General features: G+C 42.8%; 1 protein-coding gene across 3 annotated transcripts in view; it reads left to right on the forward strand.

Annotated features, from left to right (window-relative positions):
- The first annotated feature begins 5873 nt into the window (after window positions 1–5873).
- Window positions 5874–20073, forward strand: part of LOC111841763 (homeobox protein Meis2) — a 59790-nt gene continuing 45590 nt past the window's right edge. The window contains exons 1-7 of one of the 3 annotated variants that reach the window (XM_023807740.2): window positions 5874–6549; window positions 7033–7262; window positions 8051–8192; window positions 8435–8485; window positions 9076–9126; window positions 9766–9915; window positions 16804–16918. In XM_023807740.2, coding sequence (XP_023663508.1) covers window positions 6538–6549; window positions 7033–7262; window positions 8051–8192; window positions 8435–8485; window positions 9076–9126; window positions 9766–9915; window positions 16804–16918 — 751 coding nt within the window. In that variant the 5' untranslated portion in view covers window positions 5874–6537. Of the gene's footprint in view, window positions 6550–6586; window positions 6823–7032; window positions 7263–8050; window positions 8193–8434; window positions 8486–9075; window positions 9127–9765; window positions 9916–16803; window positions 16919–20073 lie in introns of those variants that run through there. The other 2 variants (XM_023807742.2, XM_023807741.2) reach the window with 2 other exon arrangements.

The following is a 20073-nucleotide window of genomic DNA, read 5'->3' on the forward strand; positions in this document are numbered from 1 at the left end:
GTTTAAAGCAATGTATATTTGTATCATGTAATAATAATAATAATTATTATTATAATAATAATAAACACGCCCAGGTGTTGAGAGTTGACTATCTATTCTATGTAAGGCTTTGTTTTTGCGTTTTGCTGAGTTGTGAAACATATGAACGTCTCAATGCAACACACCCGTGCAATTTCATTATATACAATTATGGAACAACAACTTGCAACAAAATTACACGCGTTTAGGTTCGCGCCATGAAGATGCTCTTCTGAGAGCAATAGCTCAGTTTGGGGTTGACACAGTGAACGACACAATTAGTGTCAAAATTTGTATAGAATTTTTACGATCCCAATGAGCATTTGTTGGATTAACCTAAGGGGAGGAAAACGAATGCATTATTGAAAAACAAGACGAAGCGAATTGCCATGAGAGGATAATATTATTACACAAAATATTAAACTCTACAGAAAACAAGCGGGGTGAAACATGCTTGTCTCCCAGGACTGACGGAATGTTTGGTTGTCGGAGGCTCGCAATACTTTGTTGACACTTTAAATCATTGATATTGAATTGTCATCAGTTGCGAGGGCATCTGATATTAAATTTTTGACGTGGTATCTGCATTTTAACTTCTTTCAATTTCATAGCTTTCTACATTCTCTGAAACTGATATCCCTCGATATCTTGATTAAAAAAAAGTAAATAAAAATACGTCAATGTAAAAGGAAACCATAGGAGCTTCTGAAACCGCACTGTCCTCGATTCAAGGTAGTTCAATGCATACAGATGAGATTTGCTCATTACAGCTTTAACTGCGCTGCATATCTCTCCGTACTGTTGTAGTTCCGTCATCGCGTTAGAAGTGGACTTCTGTGTGTGTCATTCAGAACGGGAGAAAGGCGGCAACAATAACGGTCCGAAATATCTTAATGCACGTAATCACCGAGAATCACTCAGAAATACAAACATTTATTTCGATGAAGCAAAAACAAATTAAAAATGGTCGTGCAAAGAAGATATACGTTGTAGTATCAGCCCAGTAATGGCAATAACAGAATGCATTAACAATTCAGTCACTAACAAATGTATTAAACTACCTGTGTTTACTTTTCTGAAAATTAAACAAGAACGTCAATGCCGTAATTCAATAATAATAATAATAATAATGATTATTATATTATTTTTATTATCATCATTATTATTATTATTATATGGTTTATTTAATAATTGCATAAATGCATGTAAATATGTTACAATTAAGATTAAGAAAAAACGGCTAGCATGTTTAAGTAATCTTCAAAATCCGGATTAATGTGTGATCGTCATAGATATTAACAATAACAATAATCTCTATTGCGTTATGGCTGATTTTCTTACTTTTTGAAACATATCCCCTGCCATTTACTTTCTTAAAAATCATACACCTTGCGCGTTAAGAAATGTAATCTTTTGTAATAAATCGACGCATAATTCTAATTACTACTACGAACTACTGGACGTCTTGTCTTCCAAAAACAAGCATGAGGAATGATAAACGGACTGCTTCTTGAGACTGTATACTTTGCCATAAAAAGTTCATATGCGACCTGAAACGAAAATGTTATCAAAGTTTCTTCTGATCTGCAAATCGGCCCCGCTCAAGTAATGCAAAACTTGTTGGACTCATTTCTTACGGCCTGACATCCAATTTGTTAACAGATTACACACGTGCCCAAAGATTATGTACTCTTTAAAATAGATGCCACACGCACATTTACTTTCTGTAATTTTTAATACAGATGATAAATAATAAAACACTTGATTCTGATTCTTCTGATTTGTACAGATGTATCAAATGCACCCTCCATCACTGTCTTTTGAGAAACGGTCATAGGCCGACATTTGGGACAGTGGGAAAAAGCGGTTTCCGTGTTATGTTATGTTATCTATATTAATGGTATGAATAATTCAATCGGAGCATCAAAGGTAATTAATTACGACTCGCCTTACATATAAGAGGATATCGACATTGCGATATATCACAGGCTTTTTCTTCCATAAAACTAGAAATAATTCGCCAGATGGCGGTATAGGGCTGCATATTTAAGTAAACAAAACCTTATCGAGCCACTCAAAAATCCTCCTCCTCCTCTTCTTCTTCTTCTTCTTCTTGTTCTTCTTCTTCTTTTAAGAAAAAAAGGGGTGAGTAGGGGGGCACAGTTACATTTTAAAGCTCCTTATGACTCCCCGTTCCATAGACATCGAGAGTCGTGGAAATACTGATTTACAGTCGGTCGCCAAACTTTTACAAGTATTTGAGTGACTCATTCCAGCCCCCTTTCTCATTTAAGATGAGGTCAATAAGAGTTCAACTTGATGAGGTAATTTTGGCTATCTCAAGAACGTTACTAAGCATGATAAAATTAATATTTTAATAATTTATCAAACTCAATGTATAGAGAAGAGAATTAGAAAGAGAAGACAAATCTATCAAAGGTATATAGAATTTTGGCCGTCTGACAGATTGTTGTAAAACAAATAATAATTTAAAAAACAGTTCGGTGATTCAAAGTATTAGAGCTACCTAAACAAGCTATTAAATATAAATGAAGTCGGCAATACCGTGATATACTTTTTGAACGTTTTAATAAATAAATTCATAACCCAGTAAAATTAACTTTAAAACGGTGCGATGATACAAGAAATGAAAAGGTCTAAAAATACATTACAATATTTACACATATATTTACACGTATATTAACATACGTTCGGGTGTTCTGGTATGCAAATATATCTTTTTATATATTCTTTTATTAAAGTCTATTATTAATATGTTGTAGATATAAGACAGACTTTTGAAAACATTTGGACAGGGAAACGCTCGTCATCTCCGTGTGTCGCATTTGTGCGACAGAGGACGGTATTTCGGCTTTGTGATTGACTCTTAGGGGTATTTCTCGTGAAACGGACGCGTTGCCCCTAATGAGTGCTCACACAGTAAGCATGTCTAAAGCGATTTTAGGCCAGTCTCTATTAGCCTTCTTTGTCTACATACAACAGAAGGCACGGAAATTCTTTATCAATGATCAATTACATCATTTGGCTACTATGTTGTAAGACACCTGTAATGAAGCCTCCTTTTCTGTGCGTTCGAAATATACTTCATAAAGTGTAAGGAAAAGCGAATCGCCACTTTGTTGTTTCAGGAATCCCCTTGAGAGCCCAAAATTTTAATGACCCCTATTTGACAGAAGTGGTAAAATTTGATTGCAAATGCATTCCTTTGTCGGTGTTGACGATGCCGAAGAAGTTATAGCGTCCTTAAAAACAGCCCGAGGCACTCTCTATCTATCTATCTATCTATCTATCTATCTATCTATCTATCTATCTATCTATCTATCTATCCGCTTTTTATGCCTCTTAAATATAATGTGCAAAATGTACAAAATGTACAGTTTCACGGCAAACGTTGTCGTTGATAGGTAAAATATATTTCTACAAGAAGGCATGCAAAAGCAGTTACACAATACGGGATATCGGATATAATGTAAATTGTATTATACAGGCTGGATCATAAGGTCTCTTATCTACACGGAGATATTTTGGTAAAGTATCAAAGTCATACAAAATACAAATTATTTAACAATTCCAATATATTTTAAATAAAACATAACATATAAAATGAGAATGATAACCATAAAGCACGTAAATGTTTTGCGTGGGTAGTGGAATATTATTAATAAAGAAGAATCACCTCATTATATTTATTTATTATTGAAACCGGCTGTGGACAACGCCTTCAGTTTTTACTTTTTAAGAAAAGGATTTAAAAAGTATCAAGCAATAAAAACGAAACGGACACCTTAGTTTTCCTGTCAAAGTGTTTTTTTTTTGTATGTTTACAATGATTAAAATGTACAACAAAACAGTTCACAGAAAACAAACATCGAGCTGACTGAAGCGATAATCATTCTATTTCCCAAAAGTTAAACAAGATTATGAGAGCCGTAACATGAATTTTACAACAGCTGAATATATGGATTTATTTGGAGATATCTCCAGAGATTCACTACAAAACATACAGACAATTTAACTTACGGTACAGAAAACCAACAATCAGTTGTTATGTCTATTTATTTATTCCGACTCCATCCTCAGATTGCAAAAACTACATCCCAATTTACTAATCTAACCACCAGCCTAACATTTCACTTTGATTACACTTTAATTCTGTTTCACAGCAATGGATATAAGTAAAAGTACAGTTGTTCCGTTATTTCTTTTTTTTTTTAAGAAGAAACTGAATTTACTCACCTTTTTTGTCCGGTAAAATTCACGTATTATTATCAACCTCATCATAAAAAGATGACATTTTTAAAGCACAGTAACACAGTGTAAATTCTGCGTGCTGCGGTGTTTTTCTACACAGAAGGTGAATCTTATCCAGAACTGTGTCTGGAGCGAATGTCATGCCGCTCCGCGGTTCCAACTCCAGCGATCACGCTGCGATGCCCAAAGCCGTTTGTCAACTATTACACTTCCACTTTTTTTCCGTACAGGGGTGCCTACCGCCCCTTATGTCTAACAAACATAATTGTTGATACGATGTCTTATTTAATCAGACGCTTTAATTGCTAACACAGTGATAAACTCGAGCATTGGCACGGCAATCTTTTAGGGCGCTCATTGACCTTGCTGCCTCCCTTTATTCGCGTTTCCCGAGTACAGGAGACTAATCGCTGATTTAATTCCCGACGTCAAGAGTGCAATGCGGACGTACATTTTACCATTTATATGAAAATATCTCCCCACACGATGGTGTAATGTGATCGAAAAGGTATATTACTAGTTAAACTAAAAAGTAAAGGACATACATTGCTTGTTTTATGCGCAAAGATTGTGAACAACATGCAGACGGGCCCAGCGCTAAAGGTATCGATGACTCAAACGTTGCTCCTCCTCTAAACTCTAGGCGCTCCTCATGATTGATGATCTTGGGGACCTCTGATAATTGACTACTCTGAGGTAAGGAATGGATATGTATCGTGACAAGAGATTGGATGAAACCCCCAAAAAATAATTGTCCTCTTTTCTTATCAATAGTAATTGTTTTCGTATTTTTATCATTCAAATTCTGATTATACTGGCCTATTTATGTTCTTATGGAAACGCAAAGCCTAAAGTCATATCACATTATTTGCCAAAAAACCCTTCGTAATTAGAGGCACAATTAGCAAACATTGTGGTAGGAGCAGTAAACACACAGGCTACAATCACAACAAAGATAATATCGAACCTCATTTCAGATCAAATACCTTGCTTGAGAAATATCTAAAAAACATGGCAAAATATATTATATACTAAATACGTGTGGGGGACTTTAACTCGTTCATTATTCATTATTTAGTATATATATATATATATATATATATATATATATATATATATATATATATATATATATAACGACAACGTTAAAGCGCAAAGTCATAAGGCGGCTTAACTCTAACTGTAAATCCCGTGTTTGTTGCTTAGAACTGATTCGCCTCTGCTCCATCTCTTTCGGTCATAGAAAGAAAACCGTAATGCAAGAAAGTATCACTTTTACAAACACTATAGTACCAAAATTAAGTGAGTGCTTATCGCCGTACGATGTCGCATAAAAACAGTGATAACAGTAATATTTAAAAAAAAGACAGGCTTATAATACGAATAGGGATAGCGAAGCGAGATTTTAGACGCATGCTTTTCGGATTAGCTTTTACTCTTTATACGAGTTGCGGCTGTGAGAGGAGATGCGGTGTTTTGGCTCCCCCCGTGCAGAGTTGAAGCAGCCCTCGTGTATAGACTGCAGATCACAAGCTTTTGGTCTCTCCTCTCTTTCAAGAGCTGTTGTAGGACTGGCTATGGCCACCAGTACTTCCGGGTTCCGTCATTTCATTCTCCCGCCGATCAGCGCTGCGAACTGACTCGGTTCTATAAGCAAGCCAGCAGTCAACCTGACAACACTCGCTGACACTCACTCACATCAGACCGCCAGACAGACGAGCTACCCACAAGGAAAAGAGAAGATCACAACGGCCGAGTCTTCATTTAAATTGTCTTTTCTTTTTTTCCACGGTATTAATTATAAGATAGCGACCTAAAGGCAGAGGGAGAAACGGGAGCTGTTGGAAGAAAATCGGGCTTAAAGATTCATCCTCTCATGAACATCATCACGAACCATCATTCATTCATTACATTGACAACCCCTGGTTCAGATTGACAGCTGGAGTGGCAAAAAGCCATGGGACACGACAGTTTAGTTACATGCCGGTTGTTGATGGGCCGATTGTGACCTTTGGTGTTTTGTGCTTTTACATTGTTTTTTAATTTCTTTTTTTTTGGGGGAGAAGCGGAAAAAACACCCCCGAAAACCCCAGCGAAACTCTTGGTGTTGATTGTTCTTAACCAAAGCGGATAATATGAGAATTCTCTAAGTTGGCTGCAAAAGGGATCCTACGATTATACCACTTTCTGAGCGGACTGGGATATTGAATAGACGGCACATACCGGAGTTTATTGGAGAGCAGCCTGATGGCGCAAAGGGTGCGTTTAAAATATCCAACACTCGCGTTTACACATCCACTGTAGGGTGGCCTCTGCGATCGCCAGCTTCAGCTGATATCGACTAATACTTAAAATATTTATAACTAAACATTCTTACAGTACATATACTCGTCAATCTTTGTGACAGCGTTTGGTTAGCCGGCGATCTTTGCTGCAGTTGATATTACGCTGTTTTTAAAGGAGCTACTAAATAATTTGGCGACTTCACGAAAGTGGCTTACTCCTTGGGAATCGCATTTTAAGATGTTTTTGGTAATTTCACGACTACCACTCTCAGTTACTGTGGAGGAAGCCTAAATTATCGACATTATGATCAAGACTTACGATTTAGACTCGCGTTGTATTTCTTCCACCTACCCGCGCTTATGTTTCGGAAGCTGTTGTTTTAGTTAAAATAAGTTGTTTCTTTGTGATCAGCGCTACTCGTTTGGGTCGTTCACTCTCCGCTGTGTTTCTTTCTAGTACGATGAACTGGCCCATTACGGTGGGATGGACGGAGTCGGAGTCCCGACATCAATGTACGGGGACCCGCATGCTCCTCGGCCGCTACCCCAAGTCCATCACTTGAATCATGGACCTCCACTCCATGCCAGCCAGCATTATGGGGCACATGCACCGCACAACGTAATGCCCACTAGCATGGGATCGGCTGTCAACGATGTTTTAAAGAGGGATAAAGATCAGATTTACGGGTAGGTTTTTAAAAATATATTTTGTATCATTCTGAAAATGTTTGTCTGTGATCAGAATATATTGCTAAATATTAGTAGGCACGTCTAATAGTGACTTTCAACTATTTTTAAATACCTCGGATGCACGCTGGTGTGTAAAAAAAAATATTGGCATAATTTGCTGCTTAGCTCTGATTAGGAACTTAAAATCAACGTTCCGTGAAATATACCCCAATTAATTTACGTTTTTTTTGTTTTGTTTTTTGAACACTATAAACGATGTATAAATACAGCGATAAATCATATTTAACATGGAAATAAAAGAAAAAAAAACAACAACATAGGAGTTGCAGATATGTATACTTTGCCAGCAAACCCGTTGGTCTCAGATTTAATTTCAAGGTTTTATATTGTGCGCGTGCGTGTGTGTTTAAAATATAATTACAAAACATTATTTAGAAGTACTCATATCTGAAATTACAGGCCCATCAGTATGATACACAAGTGTTTTAAAGTAGGCTTTGCTGATGGTTTTATATATTTAGAAGATTTTAATGACAGGCACACGGCCCGTGTAAACCGATTCTGATTAAAGTAGTTCAGGGATTAATTTGGCCACTCTCCTTGCTGAAAAATAATACGATAGATAAAATGCATTAATATTTAGGATTTAAATTAAACCGGAAGAATGAAATGCCGCTATTGTTTTGGCTAAATAAAGCCGTTTTATCAATTTCTTCCACCAGTTAATTCTCTGTTTATTACCATTGAAGCTGAGCAAAGACTGTTGTGGTGTTTTCCTGTTGTAGTCACCCGTTATTCCCCCTGCTCGCCCTGGTGTTTGAGAAGTGCGAGCTGGCGACGTGCACGCCGCGGGAGCCTGGCGTAGCAGGCGGCGATGTCTGTTCTTCGGACTCGTTCAACGAGGATATTGCAGTGTTTGCCAAACAGGTCACTTTTTAATATCTGACACTGTCCTTTAAACGTGTACATATGCGGGGAAAGATGATGCGCCCAGTAATGCCTGTAACACTTTTCATTTAATTCTCTGATCATGTTTATACTGAAATTGTATGCAGGGGTGCTGTTTTCGTAAGTTTTTCAGCGCGTGTTTTCATAAGTTTAAAAAAATATATGTGCGCGCTGTGATTATAATAGTATTAATGATGCCAAATAACATTCTCTTATTTTAGATTCGGGCAGAAAAACCTTTATTTTCTTCAAATCCAGAGTTGGACAATTTGGTAAGCGTGTTGCATGTTCTCATTTTACGTTTTAATTCTCAAGTGGCAGGGAGGCTCTTTTCAGTGCGTCTTGTTTTGAGGTTGAAAGCTGCACTTTTGTTATCCAAAACGAAAGCACAAAACAAATGTTTCTTTGGCAGTTTTCTTTGAAGTGAACAAGGGGGGAAACTGTCGAGTGGCAAAGCGGTGCTCTGCCATAGGAGGTCGCGGGGGAAGTCACTGATTAGGGAAGGCTAACCGTAGTGACTCTTCTTGGAAGCGTTTCTTTGCTAATGCTAACCATTTAAATGAAAAAAGGGTCCTCTTTGAATGTCACGGGACGTGATCTAATGTGTTATAATCCTTCTCGCTATCCAATAACATGTACTCTGCTCGAATCTACATTCATCCCCTTTGTATTCACAATTGATATATCTTTTTAAATATATATATATATATATATATATATATATATATATATATATATATATATATATATATTTGGTGGGGGAGAAAATTATAAATAAAAAAATATAAAGTTTAACATTTGTCTTGTGAAGGGATCGTCTGTGATAAGGAGGATGAAAGTAACTTGTTAATTCTCGTTTCAGATGATACAAGCCATACAAGTATTGCGATTCCATCTTTTAGAACTGGAAAAGGTAAACTGTAATGCAAATATGTGACGCAATGCTCGATGCGTGACATAACATGTACCTGCACATGCTTATGAAAAGCTGAAAACACCTATCTTGTGCTTTACATTTAAGGTATATATATATATATATATATATATATATATATATATATATATATATATATATATACACACACACAATTTGCTATTGTACAGAAGGCCTAATGATAATCGATGTTCAGGTTAATATTTGTTTAACGGTAATATTGGGCCTATTTGGGCTTAGTCTATCGAAAGCTACTTTTATTTAAATAATCTGATACATCAAGTATCTGTATATGTAATCTTGACTTTTTATGTTAAATCTCATGTTAAATAATTATTTTATTAGTGTTATTGTTTTGTTATTGTTGTGCTGCTGTTGTCGGTGTTGGATCATGATTTTTTTTCTGGAGATTATGGTGTAACATACAACTATATTCACTTATGATCTAATTCTATATTCTCCTACGTTTTAACCTGTTGCTCCAGTGCCATGTGATTAATTATTTCTTGTTCTAGCAATTTTATGCTTTGAATATTGCAGTCTTTGAAATAGGCGCATTTTAAAATTGGTTCGCTGAAATTTGCAGCTGTCAAACGTATCTTCCGTCTCCCCTCCAAGGTGCACGAACTCTGCGATAATTTCTGCCACCGGTACATTAGCTGTCTAAAAGGAAAAATGCCCATTGATCTTGTCATTGATGACCGTGATGGCAGCTCCAAGTCCGACCTTGATGACCTCTCAGGATCTTCAACTAATTTAGCTGATCATGTAAGTACAATTAGTTTTTATTTTTTAAAGGAGTGCGGTGTGCGTCGCCTACTGATACTGTTGTCTATTTAAAAATAAATGGTGCGCATAAATGCATTATTAATCGTACATACACTCGTTGTATTTATAATCTAATTAAAATTAATGTGTAGTGTAATTAAACAAACGGTTAGGTCAAGGAGACGAATTCGGTTCTTTTTCCGCTTTCTAAAAAAGCCCCTCTAAGTGACAATAACTATATAACTGTTATTAATAATTAACGAGTTAGTTATAAGCCGCTTTTATGGGGGTTATTGTTACTTCTGTTAATGCTGTTTTGGTAGATTTTGCTAGATACTGCACCACCTATGTTTCCTTTATTCGCCGTCCCGAAAAGAACACATATGAGATCTTATTGCTTTGAAGCATCTGCAGATTTCCAACCTTTGGGCTTGTTGTAAATTATGTTGGTTAGAAAGCATGCTTTTCATCTGTTAATTCCAGATTATTTTGGAGTATTTATACTCTTGTCAGTGTCCACGTATTTTGTGTTGAACCTTGCCCAAAATATCGATCCCTGCGATCTATTACGAGCAAAGGGGTATGATCGCTAAGAAGACACCAACTTGCTTAACTGAAGGATTTGAATATGAGGCAAAATGCGCAGTGAAGAAAACATTTTTTCATGATAAATTCAAAGTGAGCTGTCATTGTAATACAAGACACCACATGTTCATAATTTATTGTTATAATGTTGCTGTCCTGTTTCTTAACCATAGCCTAGTAGTAACGTTTTTAGTAGTGATGCTTTTGTATATGCCTGTAAAATTTGCTGTCATGATGTGAGGAAACGGAATTCAGATCAAGTACCGTGTTGTTCTTATTTTCGATGGCCTACAATTGATAGACCTATTTCGAAAGTTTTCCCGCTTATTGGCTGGCAAGTGACAAGTGTATTTGGAGGCTAGTTAATAGATCAGCAGCGGGGACTGAAGCCTATTAGGAATTTGAGCAGATTTAAGTGTTAGGCAGAAACACTTCCGGGCATCTGTTATGTCAGGCTGAAAGCGCGTCCGCGCTCGCCGGGGTGCGCGGCCGGCTACGTGCATGTGCGCTCCGGAGGCTCGATCGCTAATCGCGGCGCGGCGGGCGCTGCTTGAGAGCCCAGCGTGGCAAACCTCGTTTCACGTCTAAGTGGAGAATCGTGGCCCGCTGTGGAAATATTGAAGAGATTAGATAAACGAGCCTGGTTAATTTCGTGGCAGATGGCTGACAGAGTCAGGCGTGGCTATCAAGTCGTTTAATGACGTATTACAGTTCATCCCGATTGAATATTTCATATATCGAGTTTCAAAATTTCATATATATAAATATCGTAATGAGTAATTAATTATTACCATAATTTATTTGTAAAAGAACTTTACGCTTTATTTGTATAGTTTAATTTAGTCTCTCATCGATGACTAACGGCTGTTAAAAGAACCAGATACCTGCCTGAATTTATTGGGCAACAGACGCTGAAAGAATCAAGTACTTGTTTACATTGCATTTTTCAGATTGCTGATATTACAGTACTTTTCAGTATTGATAATTTGACTTAAATTGCAAGAAAATGTCAGCGCGGGATATAAACAGCCGCGTAGTTTAGCATCTCATGTTAAATGTACACTAGAATGGAAGACAGGAGCTTAAATTAGCCCTCCAGGGACCGCAGGCATGTTCCAGGATTTAAGAAGGTAATTAGACTGTAAAGCTACAGAGATGTGGCACCAATCAAAAATACATGGATCTTTCCATAAGATTTTTTTGATAGTTGTTAAAACAGCACAAAGTCAATGCCTTTGTAGTTTATGGATGAACTTAACACCGAAAGCTAGGCGCTGATCAAGTAAACACGGGGCTTTTTTTCCAGCTGATATTTTTATTGTATTTTTATGTATTTATTTTTATTTGACTCCTTTGTATTATGCATTATGGTTACTTAAGCCAGAGTGTGAATGGCAATTTAGTAGTTAGATATGCTAATTTATTTAGTTACAACTTCTCTTGTCCATTTTCCTTAGCTTTGATATGCATTTTTAATACAGAGCCTGAGGCTGCATCTCATTTGGTGGGAGCTGGTGCAGCGGCTATGATGAAGGTCTTCACAATGTAGGAGACAGTCGCTTGTGTTCTTTTTCACCCCTCCTTCCTTCCCTCCCTCCCTCCATCTCTCTCTCTCTCTTTCCCTCCTCCAGCTGATGGGAGGCCCTGATAATCAGTGTTTTATTTGCACTTGAATGATGCTTTGTCTTTGAACTGAGAGGGTTATCAGATTGTCAATGGACTGCGGCCTTTTGTTACCGCTGTGTTTCACTGTCCGTTCCTTGCAGTCTCTTCCTGTTGCTCATCTTTGGTTCCTCCCCTCTATTACCTGGATAATAATAATAATAATAATAATGATAATGGGAAATACCTGGTAGATCATACCTGGCAAAATGGAGCCTGAGAATAATGAGTAATTAAAAATCCACCGGGGGTGACCCTTTCAATTGATCTGCTTTATTAGCCTGTGAGACTGTGCTGTGTTATGAGAGCAGTACTAGTGTTGCTCAGCTATGTGAAGCGCGAGTTCCTGTCGTGCCTGTGCCGTCACCTGTGCGTGACATGGGGATGATACTAGCCGCGGCCGTGCAGCTCGCGTGAATGCTCTGTTAATAGGCTGTTAACACGCTGGCTGTGGCTGATATTAGCCAGGAATTGTGTGACACACCTGTCCTGTCAGCTGGGCTGCCTTTCCGCTGCTTCTCTCCTCGCCGCTCTGTTTACAGAGTAAATAACACCGGTGGGTGAAAGCCGAGAAATTACTACTGTACATTTCTATTTCCCCTTTTTTTTCAGAGAGTAGCCGACTGTTTGTGCGAAAGTATTTTCCACGTCATCCAGGGCATGCAAGTGACATAGTTATATCGGTATTTATAGGAGAACAGGAACTGCCTGATCAGAAGTTTTTAACCGTTTGAATGTGGACAAGCTAGAAACCAGCCGTGGATTTTCAAAGCTTGCTTGTTTAAAACCAAACCTCTCTGCTGCTTGGGTTTACCGTGCCCCCTCCCTCCCCCCCCCCCACGCCCCATCTCTGCCATATGCTCCAAGTTCCCTCTTTCTCCCAGTATTCACGTAGGAGCCTGGTCTTCTTCCCTGCTGCTGATCGGCATCAGTGTTTGAAAAGGGGCGTGGCTGCCGGCGGGTCAGCGATAGCGGCAGCGTTAGCGGTTAGCTTGACAGGTCGGTCTCTGGTTAGCCGCCATGCAGCGGTGAGGCATACTTGTTGCTGAGTCCGTTACCTCGGACAGGGACGCCATCAGGCCTGAGCCTTGGAGTCAGTGATCAATAGTAATATATCATATTGCGAAGCAATCAGTGATGGAGGATGTGGGACACTTCAGTGTTGCTGGTGTGGAGACTGTTTCTGTTTTTTTTCGAAGGAGAAATTCAGGTCTCTGAGATTAAAGCGAGCGACCGGAGGAGAATATAAAGAAAAAGAGCTAAAAATGAGTCAGTCCCAATATATACGTCAATATCCACTTTTAAGAATGAATAATAGATACCTTTAATTTAAAAATATTAAGACCAAAGGGATTCTTGATTTTCAGTCGCTGTGTGATAGATACTGTGTTTTGACATTTTTTCACATTATGAAAAGTTTGGGAATGGTATGTCTCAAAAGCTCGTATAATATTCTAACAGCAGCAACGTAACTCTGCTTTAGTGTTTGTATTTTTCACACAGAACTCAACTGTTTATGTGGAACTAAAATAAAATTGACCTTTTACATAAATTCCGGGGCAGAAATTGAGCATAATGATGTGTGTGTTTCATTTAAAATATTAAAAAAATAGTAATGGAATAAATGCTTCATAGAAAGTCAGTCATTCTTATATCAGAGCATTTTAATAATGCGAGCTTGGATTTCTCTCTTAACTTCATGGCGATACTTGACTATGCATTCAATAACGCTCCTTAAACCATTCAAATGTAAATTGCAACCATTCAATTAATGTTCCACTTTCATTCTCACTGGGTAATTGATGGTGTTGCAAATATGTTTCAGTTTGAAAGAAAAAAAAAGGTGAAAGGAAAAGGGTCTTTCTGAGGCTGCCGTGTGAGGGCACTTAAATTATTATAATTTTTTTTTTAATGGTATAAGAAGTTTTACTGGTTGTGCAGTGTGACATGGCGCATTCCCGACTGTCATCCCGGGAAGATTTATTGTCCAGCGTGTTTCCAGCGCTGGCCTCTCTCTCCGGCAGCCGGCGATGAATAGCCGAAACGTGCAGTCTTAGCTAGGCATTCTGTATATTAAGACACGAAAGGTTTCCGTCATGTAATAAGAGACTGCTGGCCTGTCTCCGTTCTTTCCTGGGAATTGGACCGAAATCAAATAATGGCGCTAAATCATTTTTGATGTTGGATTCCGGGGGAGGCAGAAGCCCGCGTGGAGCGGCTTGCTCGAGGGCCGAGCGTAGCGAGCAGGTCGTTCTGTGACCCCCCCCCCCCACACACACACACACACACACACACACACACAACCACCCCAAGCCTGGCCCCGTGTTCTCCCCTGCTTCCATATTAATTACAGCTCGCATTATCGGCTGTGAGTCTGTAACCGGGGCGCGATAGAATAGACCACCCCCTCCGGGGACCGAGCCCCCCTTGTCTCTGTCCTCTCCCCCTGCGCCTGCTGTCTGTTCCCCCGTGTCCCCCCCCCCCCCCCCCACCTTCTCTGAGCTCTCCTGGTGACAGCGATCTCTAGCACAATTAGGGACGAGCCCGGAGTGCGCTGCGTTTGACTCCTCATTATCCCAGCCCCAAGGAGCAACCATGCGTGGCCGGTGTGGTCCTGGGGCTCCTGGCCCGATTGGCAGGGGACGCCGGATGACGCTGCTTTACGACACGTTTGAACTTTAATGGCCTCCTGGGAGTGCTGACAACTGTTTTCGTGTGCGAGTCCAGCGCGTGACCTTTTGCGCATGGCGAGGCTGCATTTTTCACCGTGAAAACAGGAGGGGCAATTCAGCTGAACTTTTCCTGTAGACAGCCGGTGTAAACACCTATGTTTGCTGCGAGGTAGAGCGCATTTCCTGTGGAAGACCTGGAGAAGCGCAGGGAAACGCTTTCGAACTTTCTTTTTGACATTATGGATGATTACCTGAACGTTTTGTGTTTTGGTAGGAGCAGCGATGCCTTGTTTGTGGATTTCAGTGTTGTTAAGTAGAGTTCCGTTGTCCTCTGGGTCCATACTGCTCAGGGTATACTCTGCTTCTTTCTGAGTTTTCTCCATTCAGATCCATGTAGGGCCCAGGAATGGTTTCAGAAGAATGAAGTTGAGGATATCTGTTCTCCATAAACCCCGTTCGAGCTTTCTGTGTCCTCTTCAGACCTTCTCTTCATTCTCTTGTGGCCGCTTTGAAACACAATAGAGGTGTTAAGGGATGATTAAGGTGATTCTCGCACCTCTGATCCGCATGTGAGACGCGGACGCGCGGCAGAGGGGGCGCGGGGGGGCCGCCGTAGGCCCGCCTCACGCAGCGCCTTTGTCTCGCCTCTTGTTCTGGTCACTCTTTATCTGGCTGCCATCCGGCAAACAGCTGACACTAAGAGGCTGAAGAGGCGTTTCTGCCGTCTCGATCGCCGCCGCTCGAGTGCTTTCGCCGGCGGGGCGGATGAAAGGGAGGCGCTCCCCAGAGCCGGGGCACTTCCGTGGCCCCTCTGCTCCACACGTTTAACCCGCCCCCCCCCTTCAAACGGCCCCGGCGAGCCGCACGGAAGGGGCCCCCGTCGGGCTCGTTTTCGGGGTCGCGCCAGAAGCCCGCAGAAAATGGTAACCGGATTTGCATGCCTTAGCCGGGTGTGTAATTTGTTGTTTGTCTGGTTATAAAGGGGGGGGGGGTGGCGGTGTGGGGTTGGGGGGGCAGGCAGCTGAGGTTTGCTGTTTGCTTTGTTGCCATCGTTTGGACCCTATCCGAGGGAGCTCTGACGTCCCAGACAGGTGACATATGGAAGCTGCAGGTTTCCCAGTGCGCACTGGGGAGGCATACGATGGGTGATGGGGAAGCTGCAGGGCGAGGGAGACATCCCCTCCTCAAGGCCAGGCTGGCGCTGCTGATTCCTGCTTTAATTTCAGCTGTCAAACCATTGCTTGGAGTTAATCACGCATCCTGATGTATGGCCACTTGTTGGGACATGCATCAGCTCTTTAGGAAATATACTGCATAGTTATAAATGCGTTGTGTAATCTCGCTGGACCGCCACCTTACGTTCATAATGTTGTTTTGAATGGGATCATCGTTTGGCTGGGTGTTGCAATCCGAATTATTTTACTACTGGTGAATGAAGACTGACTCATTCACGTGTGACTTTAAAGGGGAGGTATATTTTAGTCAAAGGCATTGGACTCCTTTGAATTCTTCATGACTCGAACTTTTCCAACGCTTCAGCCGGCTGAACAGTCTAGGACATGCTAGACCAGGAGTGGACGATCTTATCCGAAAAGGGCCGGTGTGTATGCAGGTTTTTGGGATAACAGTCAGCTGTTCAAACCCAGGTGTGAGGACTCTTCAGCCAATCAGTCCTCTAATTAGTAATCTAATTAAGGAGTTTCAGCGATAACCCGCATACCCAATGTCCCTTTCTGGATAAGTTTGCCCACCCCTGCTTTAGACCGCTAAACACTGTTGACCGCTTGAAGTTTCTGAACACTTTAGGCTACTGAGCAGGACTGACCTCCAATCACTCTTATTTGGAGTTAGGTTGCCACCCATATGCCTGGTATTTTCATACTCATTGCTTCTTCCATGCTTGCTCACAGTTCCACCACCTCCTCCCCCCTTCTTTTCTTGGTCTGGCTCACCTTCGCGGTGGTACCAGAACCCCGTTTCCTGGAGGGACCACGATGACGCCCACTCCACGCACTCCGCTGGCACGCCGGGACCCTCCAGTGGTGGCCACGCCTCTCAGAGCGGGGACAATAGCAGCGAGCTCGGTAAGTGCCCACCCCCGCCTCAGCTTCCATATCTTTTGACAGTGTCGTCAGTGTTTGTCTGCAGTCACTCGAGTCGGGCCAGTTCTCAGCCACAACCTCGTTGACTCCAGTAGTCTAATTACCACTCGACACCACAATTCCATACTAGTGTCCTGACCAGTTGACTTTTGAGTCATCTGTGTCCATGCACTGGGAATAGTCCGGCGCTCAACGCGACTGCGGAACAGACGACTTGCCAATAGTTTTTCACCCCTTAAAGTCAACTGATATGGTTTCACATAACATCTGTAGCAGAAATCTTTAAAGACTACATGAGGCCACTCATGTGGTTTTTCTAAGAAATTATTGACTTGCTTCCTATTGACTTTGTACTAAGTTACATGTACAAATTGTGCGTTTCTGCACAACCTTCCGGAATGTTCCATCACCGCGGCGGGCAAGGAGATGAGGATGTGTCTCATTAATAAATGCACGCCTCTGCTTCATGGCGGCGTAATCGAAGACCGCATCAGGCGTAAGGGGAGGTTTGCAGTTGGTGGGCCTTTCTGTGTTTGCGGTTTATTTTGTTAAAAAACATCCCTGAGGTATCTCCACCGTCGTGGCAACGCGGGCCCTAAATTAGAGGTTGGGATACTCAGCTCTTGGCCGTATGTTGGTGTGGATTCGGCGTTGCTGGCCAGACCAGTGTCACATTTAATCTCAGTCCTCCAGCAGCCAACCAAACCTATTGATTCGGGCCTCATCCTGGGACGTGCATAATTGAAGCGATCTCCACTGGGAGACCAGCTATTGCGGTACCTTGCAGAGCTTCTCCGGTTAATGTGCTGCCCCCCCCCCCCATCCCCCAGCAGCTCCACCTCCAAACACTGCTAATGGGTGATGGTTGAGTCGACTGAGGTGTCCCACTATGTTCAGTCACTTGACTGACAAACCTTTGGAGAAACCCAGCCTTAAGTGAATTCTCAGGTTGAAGTTGGTCAAATGCTGGTTTGTGTCCCATAGTTTTCCATAGTTTTCTAATTTGTCATATGGGAATGAGTTGGTGGGGGGGGGCTGCAATGCACAGTCTATTGATTATCTTACACATATAAGTACAAATGACTTGTAATCCACTGAGCACTTATTGAGTCTTCTCCCTATTGAGTAAGTGCTGATCAATGCAGGGCCAGGCTGCCCAGCAGCCCCGGTCATCAGGCCGATAACAGCCGCGCGGGGGGACCGTGTTCCAGGGAAGCCTGCCCATGGTGTGGGGGTTGGGGGGGTCGGTTCAACGTCAGGCACAGACGTCAAGGGCTCTCCTTCTGTCTGCCAGGGCTGGGAGCCTCTTAGTTTCCCAAATTCCGACCATAGCATTTTGCCGCTCAGAGGCGCGGCTGATTCCCCGCCTCCTGCACGCCAGACTTGACCCCCGCTATCCGATCTCTCTGACGACCCCGCGACCTGGGGTAACCCCCCCTGCCCGCAAACCTCTCACAAAAAAAAAAAGCCCTGACTCATTAGCAGGGCTGGAAGGGATCTCGACAGGCCCCAGCATTCGGCAGAAAGAGCTAGTGGGGGGGGGGGGGGGGTTTTCAAGCATGAACCGAAGTCGGGCTGCGGCCTGTGGGATTTCATCAGCGAAGGAAATCGGACTCCTCTATGGCATGTTTGAGGGGTGTGCGTGCTCATAAGTGCGTGTGTGTCTGTGTGCATGCTTATACGTGCGAGTGTGTGTGTGTGTCTGTGTGCATGCTTATACATGTGTGTGTGTGTGTGTGTGTCTGTGTGCGTGCTCATACGTGCGAGTGTGTGCGTGTGTCTGTGTGCATGCTTATACATGTGTGTGTGTGTGTTTGTGTGCGTGCTCATACGTGCGTGTGTGTGCGTGCACGGCGTGAAAACTCCGACCGCCTTCTTCAAACGGGGGGCTGGGCCCCCACTGCCGCTGGGCTTGGGCTTCCTCGCATTTTTCCACAGGCCGCCGAAATGGCTTTGATTACATAACGTCTGCCGCGGCCTCGCCGGCCGCCTGCCAGGGAGATGCAGTGACAGGCCCGTCCGCCATTGTTTTCATCTCCCGTAGCGATGATGTCATGGCTGAGCTGGAGTGGTTCTCATTAGGGCGCCCATGGGGCCGGGGGGCCGGGGCGTGCGCCAAACCGCGGCCCCGCGTACGTCCACCGAGCCATATTGACTTTGGCGGCCGTGCGGTTCGAGCCGAAAACACATCTAAGGGGCCATCGAACGGTGCGTCCAGGTTAGCTTGGGAACGGCGGGACCGCGGCCCATCTGGGGGGTGAATCCGGAAGCCTCTGCTTATCCTTGCGTCAGGTCCAATAGCAAAGCCTCGCGGTGTCACCGATATGTTAGTCGCCCCTGCCGCGATCCTACCAGAACCGCACACTGTGATGAATGCAGGAGAGTGAAGCCCCCCCCCCGGGAGCTGGGTCAGACCCTGTTGGTTTTGGTCATCCTCTGCTGTTTCGGAGCGAGGGCCTCGTATTTTGAGCGGCGTGTCGAAGCAGGTATCGAAGAGAGAAACGTGGGTCGGCGGAATGTTCTGGTCTTTTGTGTTTTACACCCCAGGTTTGAAGTATGTGCTGTTAGAATGGTAGTAGTCTTGGAGGTGGAGGTGGGGCTGGGGTGGGGGCTGCTTCAGTTTAATTTAGAAGGGTAATTAAAGCTGAATACTGCCCCATAAACAAAAGATAAACAATCAGCCAGCCGCAGGCCCTGCTGTTTCACCGCTGTCACTCCCAGCTGTCCCAGAGCAGCTCGCTTTCACACGGCAAGCCACCTAAGCGGGCCACGCTGCCACGGCAACGCGGGGCTTTAGTTTGGGATGGGGGGGTTGCCGGCCTTTCTCCACAGAAGGAGCCGCAGGGGTGGGAGTGGGTGGTGGGGGGGGGGGTTAGGGAGAAGCCCTGGTTATAAAAGGACTTACATGCCACTGCGGTCAGGTTTACGAGGAGCTGGCCGTGGTTAGCTCCTCGTCGAGAGGCTGACCCGTGGGCTTTCGGTGCCGCCTCAGTCCTGGTCATGGGGGCGCCGGCATGCACGGGGAAGGGGAGCAGATGTCCGTGAGGCTTCAGCTTTTTTATCGTCAGGAAAAATGACATCATAGAGGGAGCGGAACCCTAAAGAGAGGCTGCTGTGACTGCGGGGCTCCGCCGCCG

Source organism: Paramormyrops kingsleyae, chromosome 19 (assembly GCF_048594095.1).
Source record: "Paramormyrops kingsleyae isolate MSU_618 chromosome 19, PKINGS_0.4, whole genome shotgun sequence".
NCBI lineage: Eukaryota > Metazoa > Chordata > Actinopteri > Osteoglossiformes > Mormyridae > Paramormyrops > Paramormyrops kingsleyae.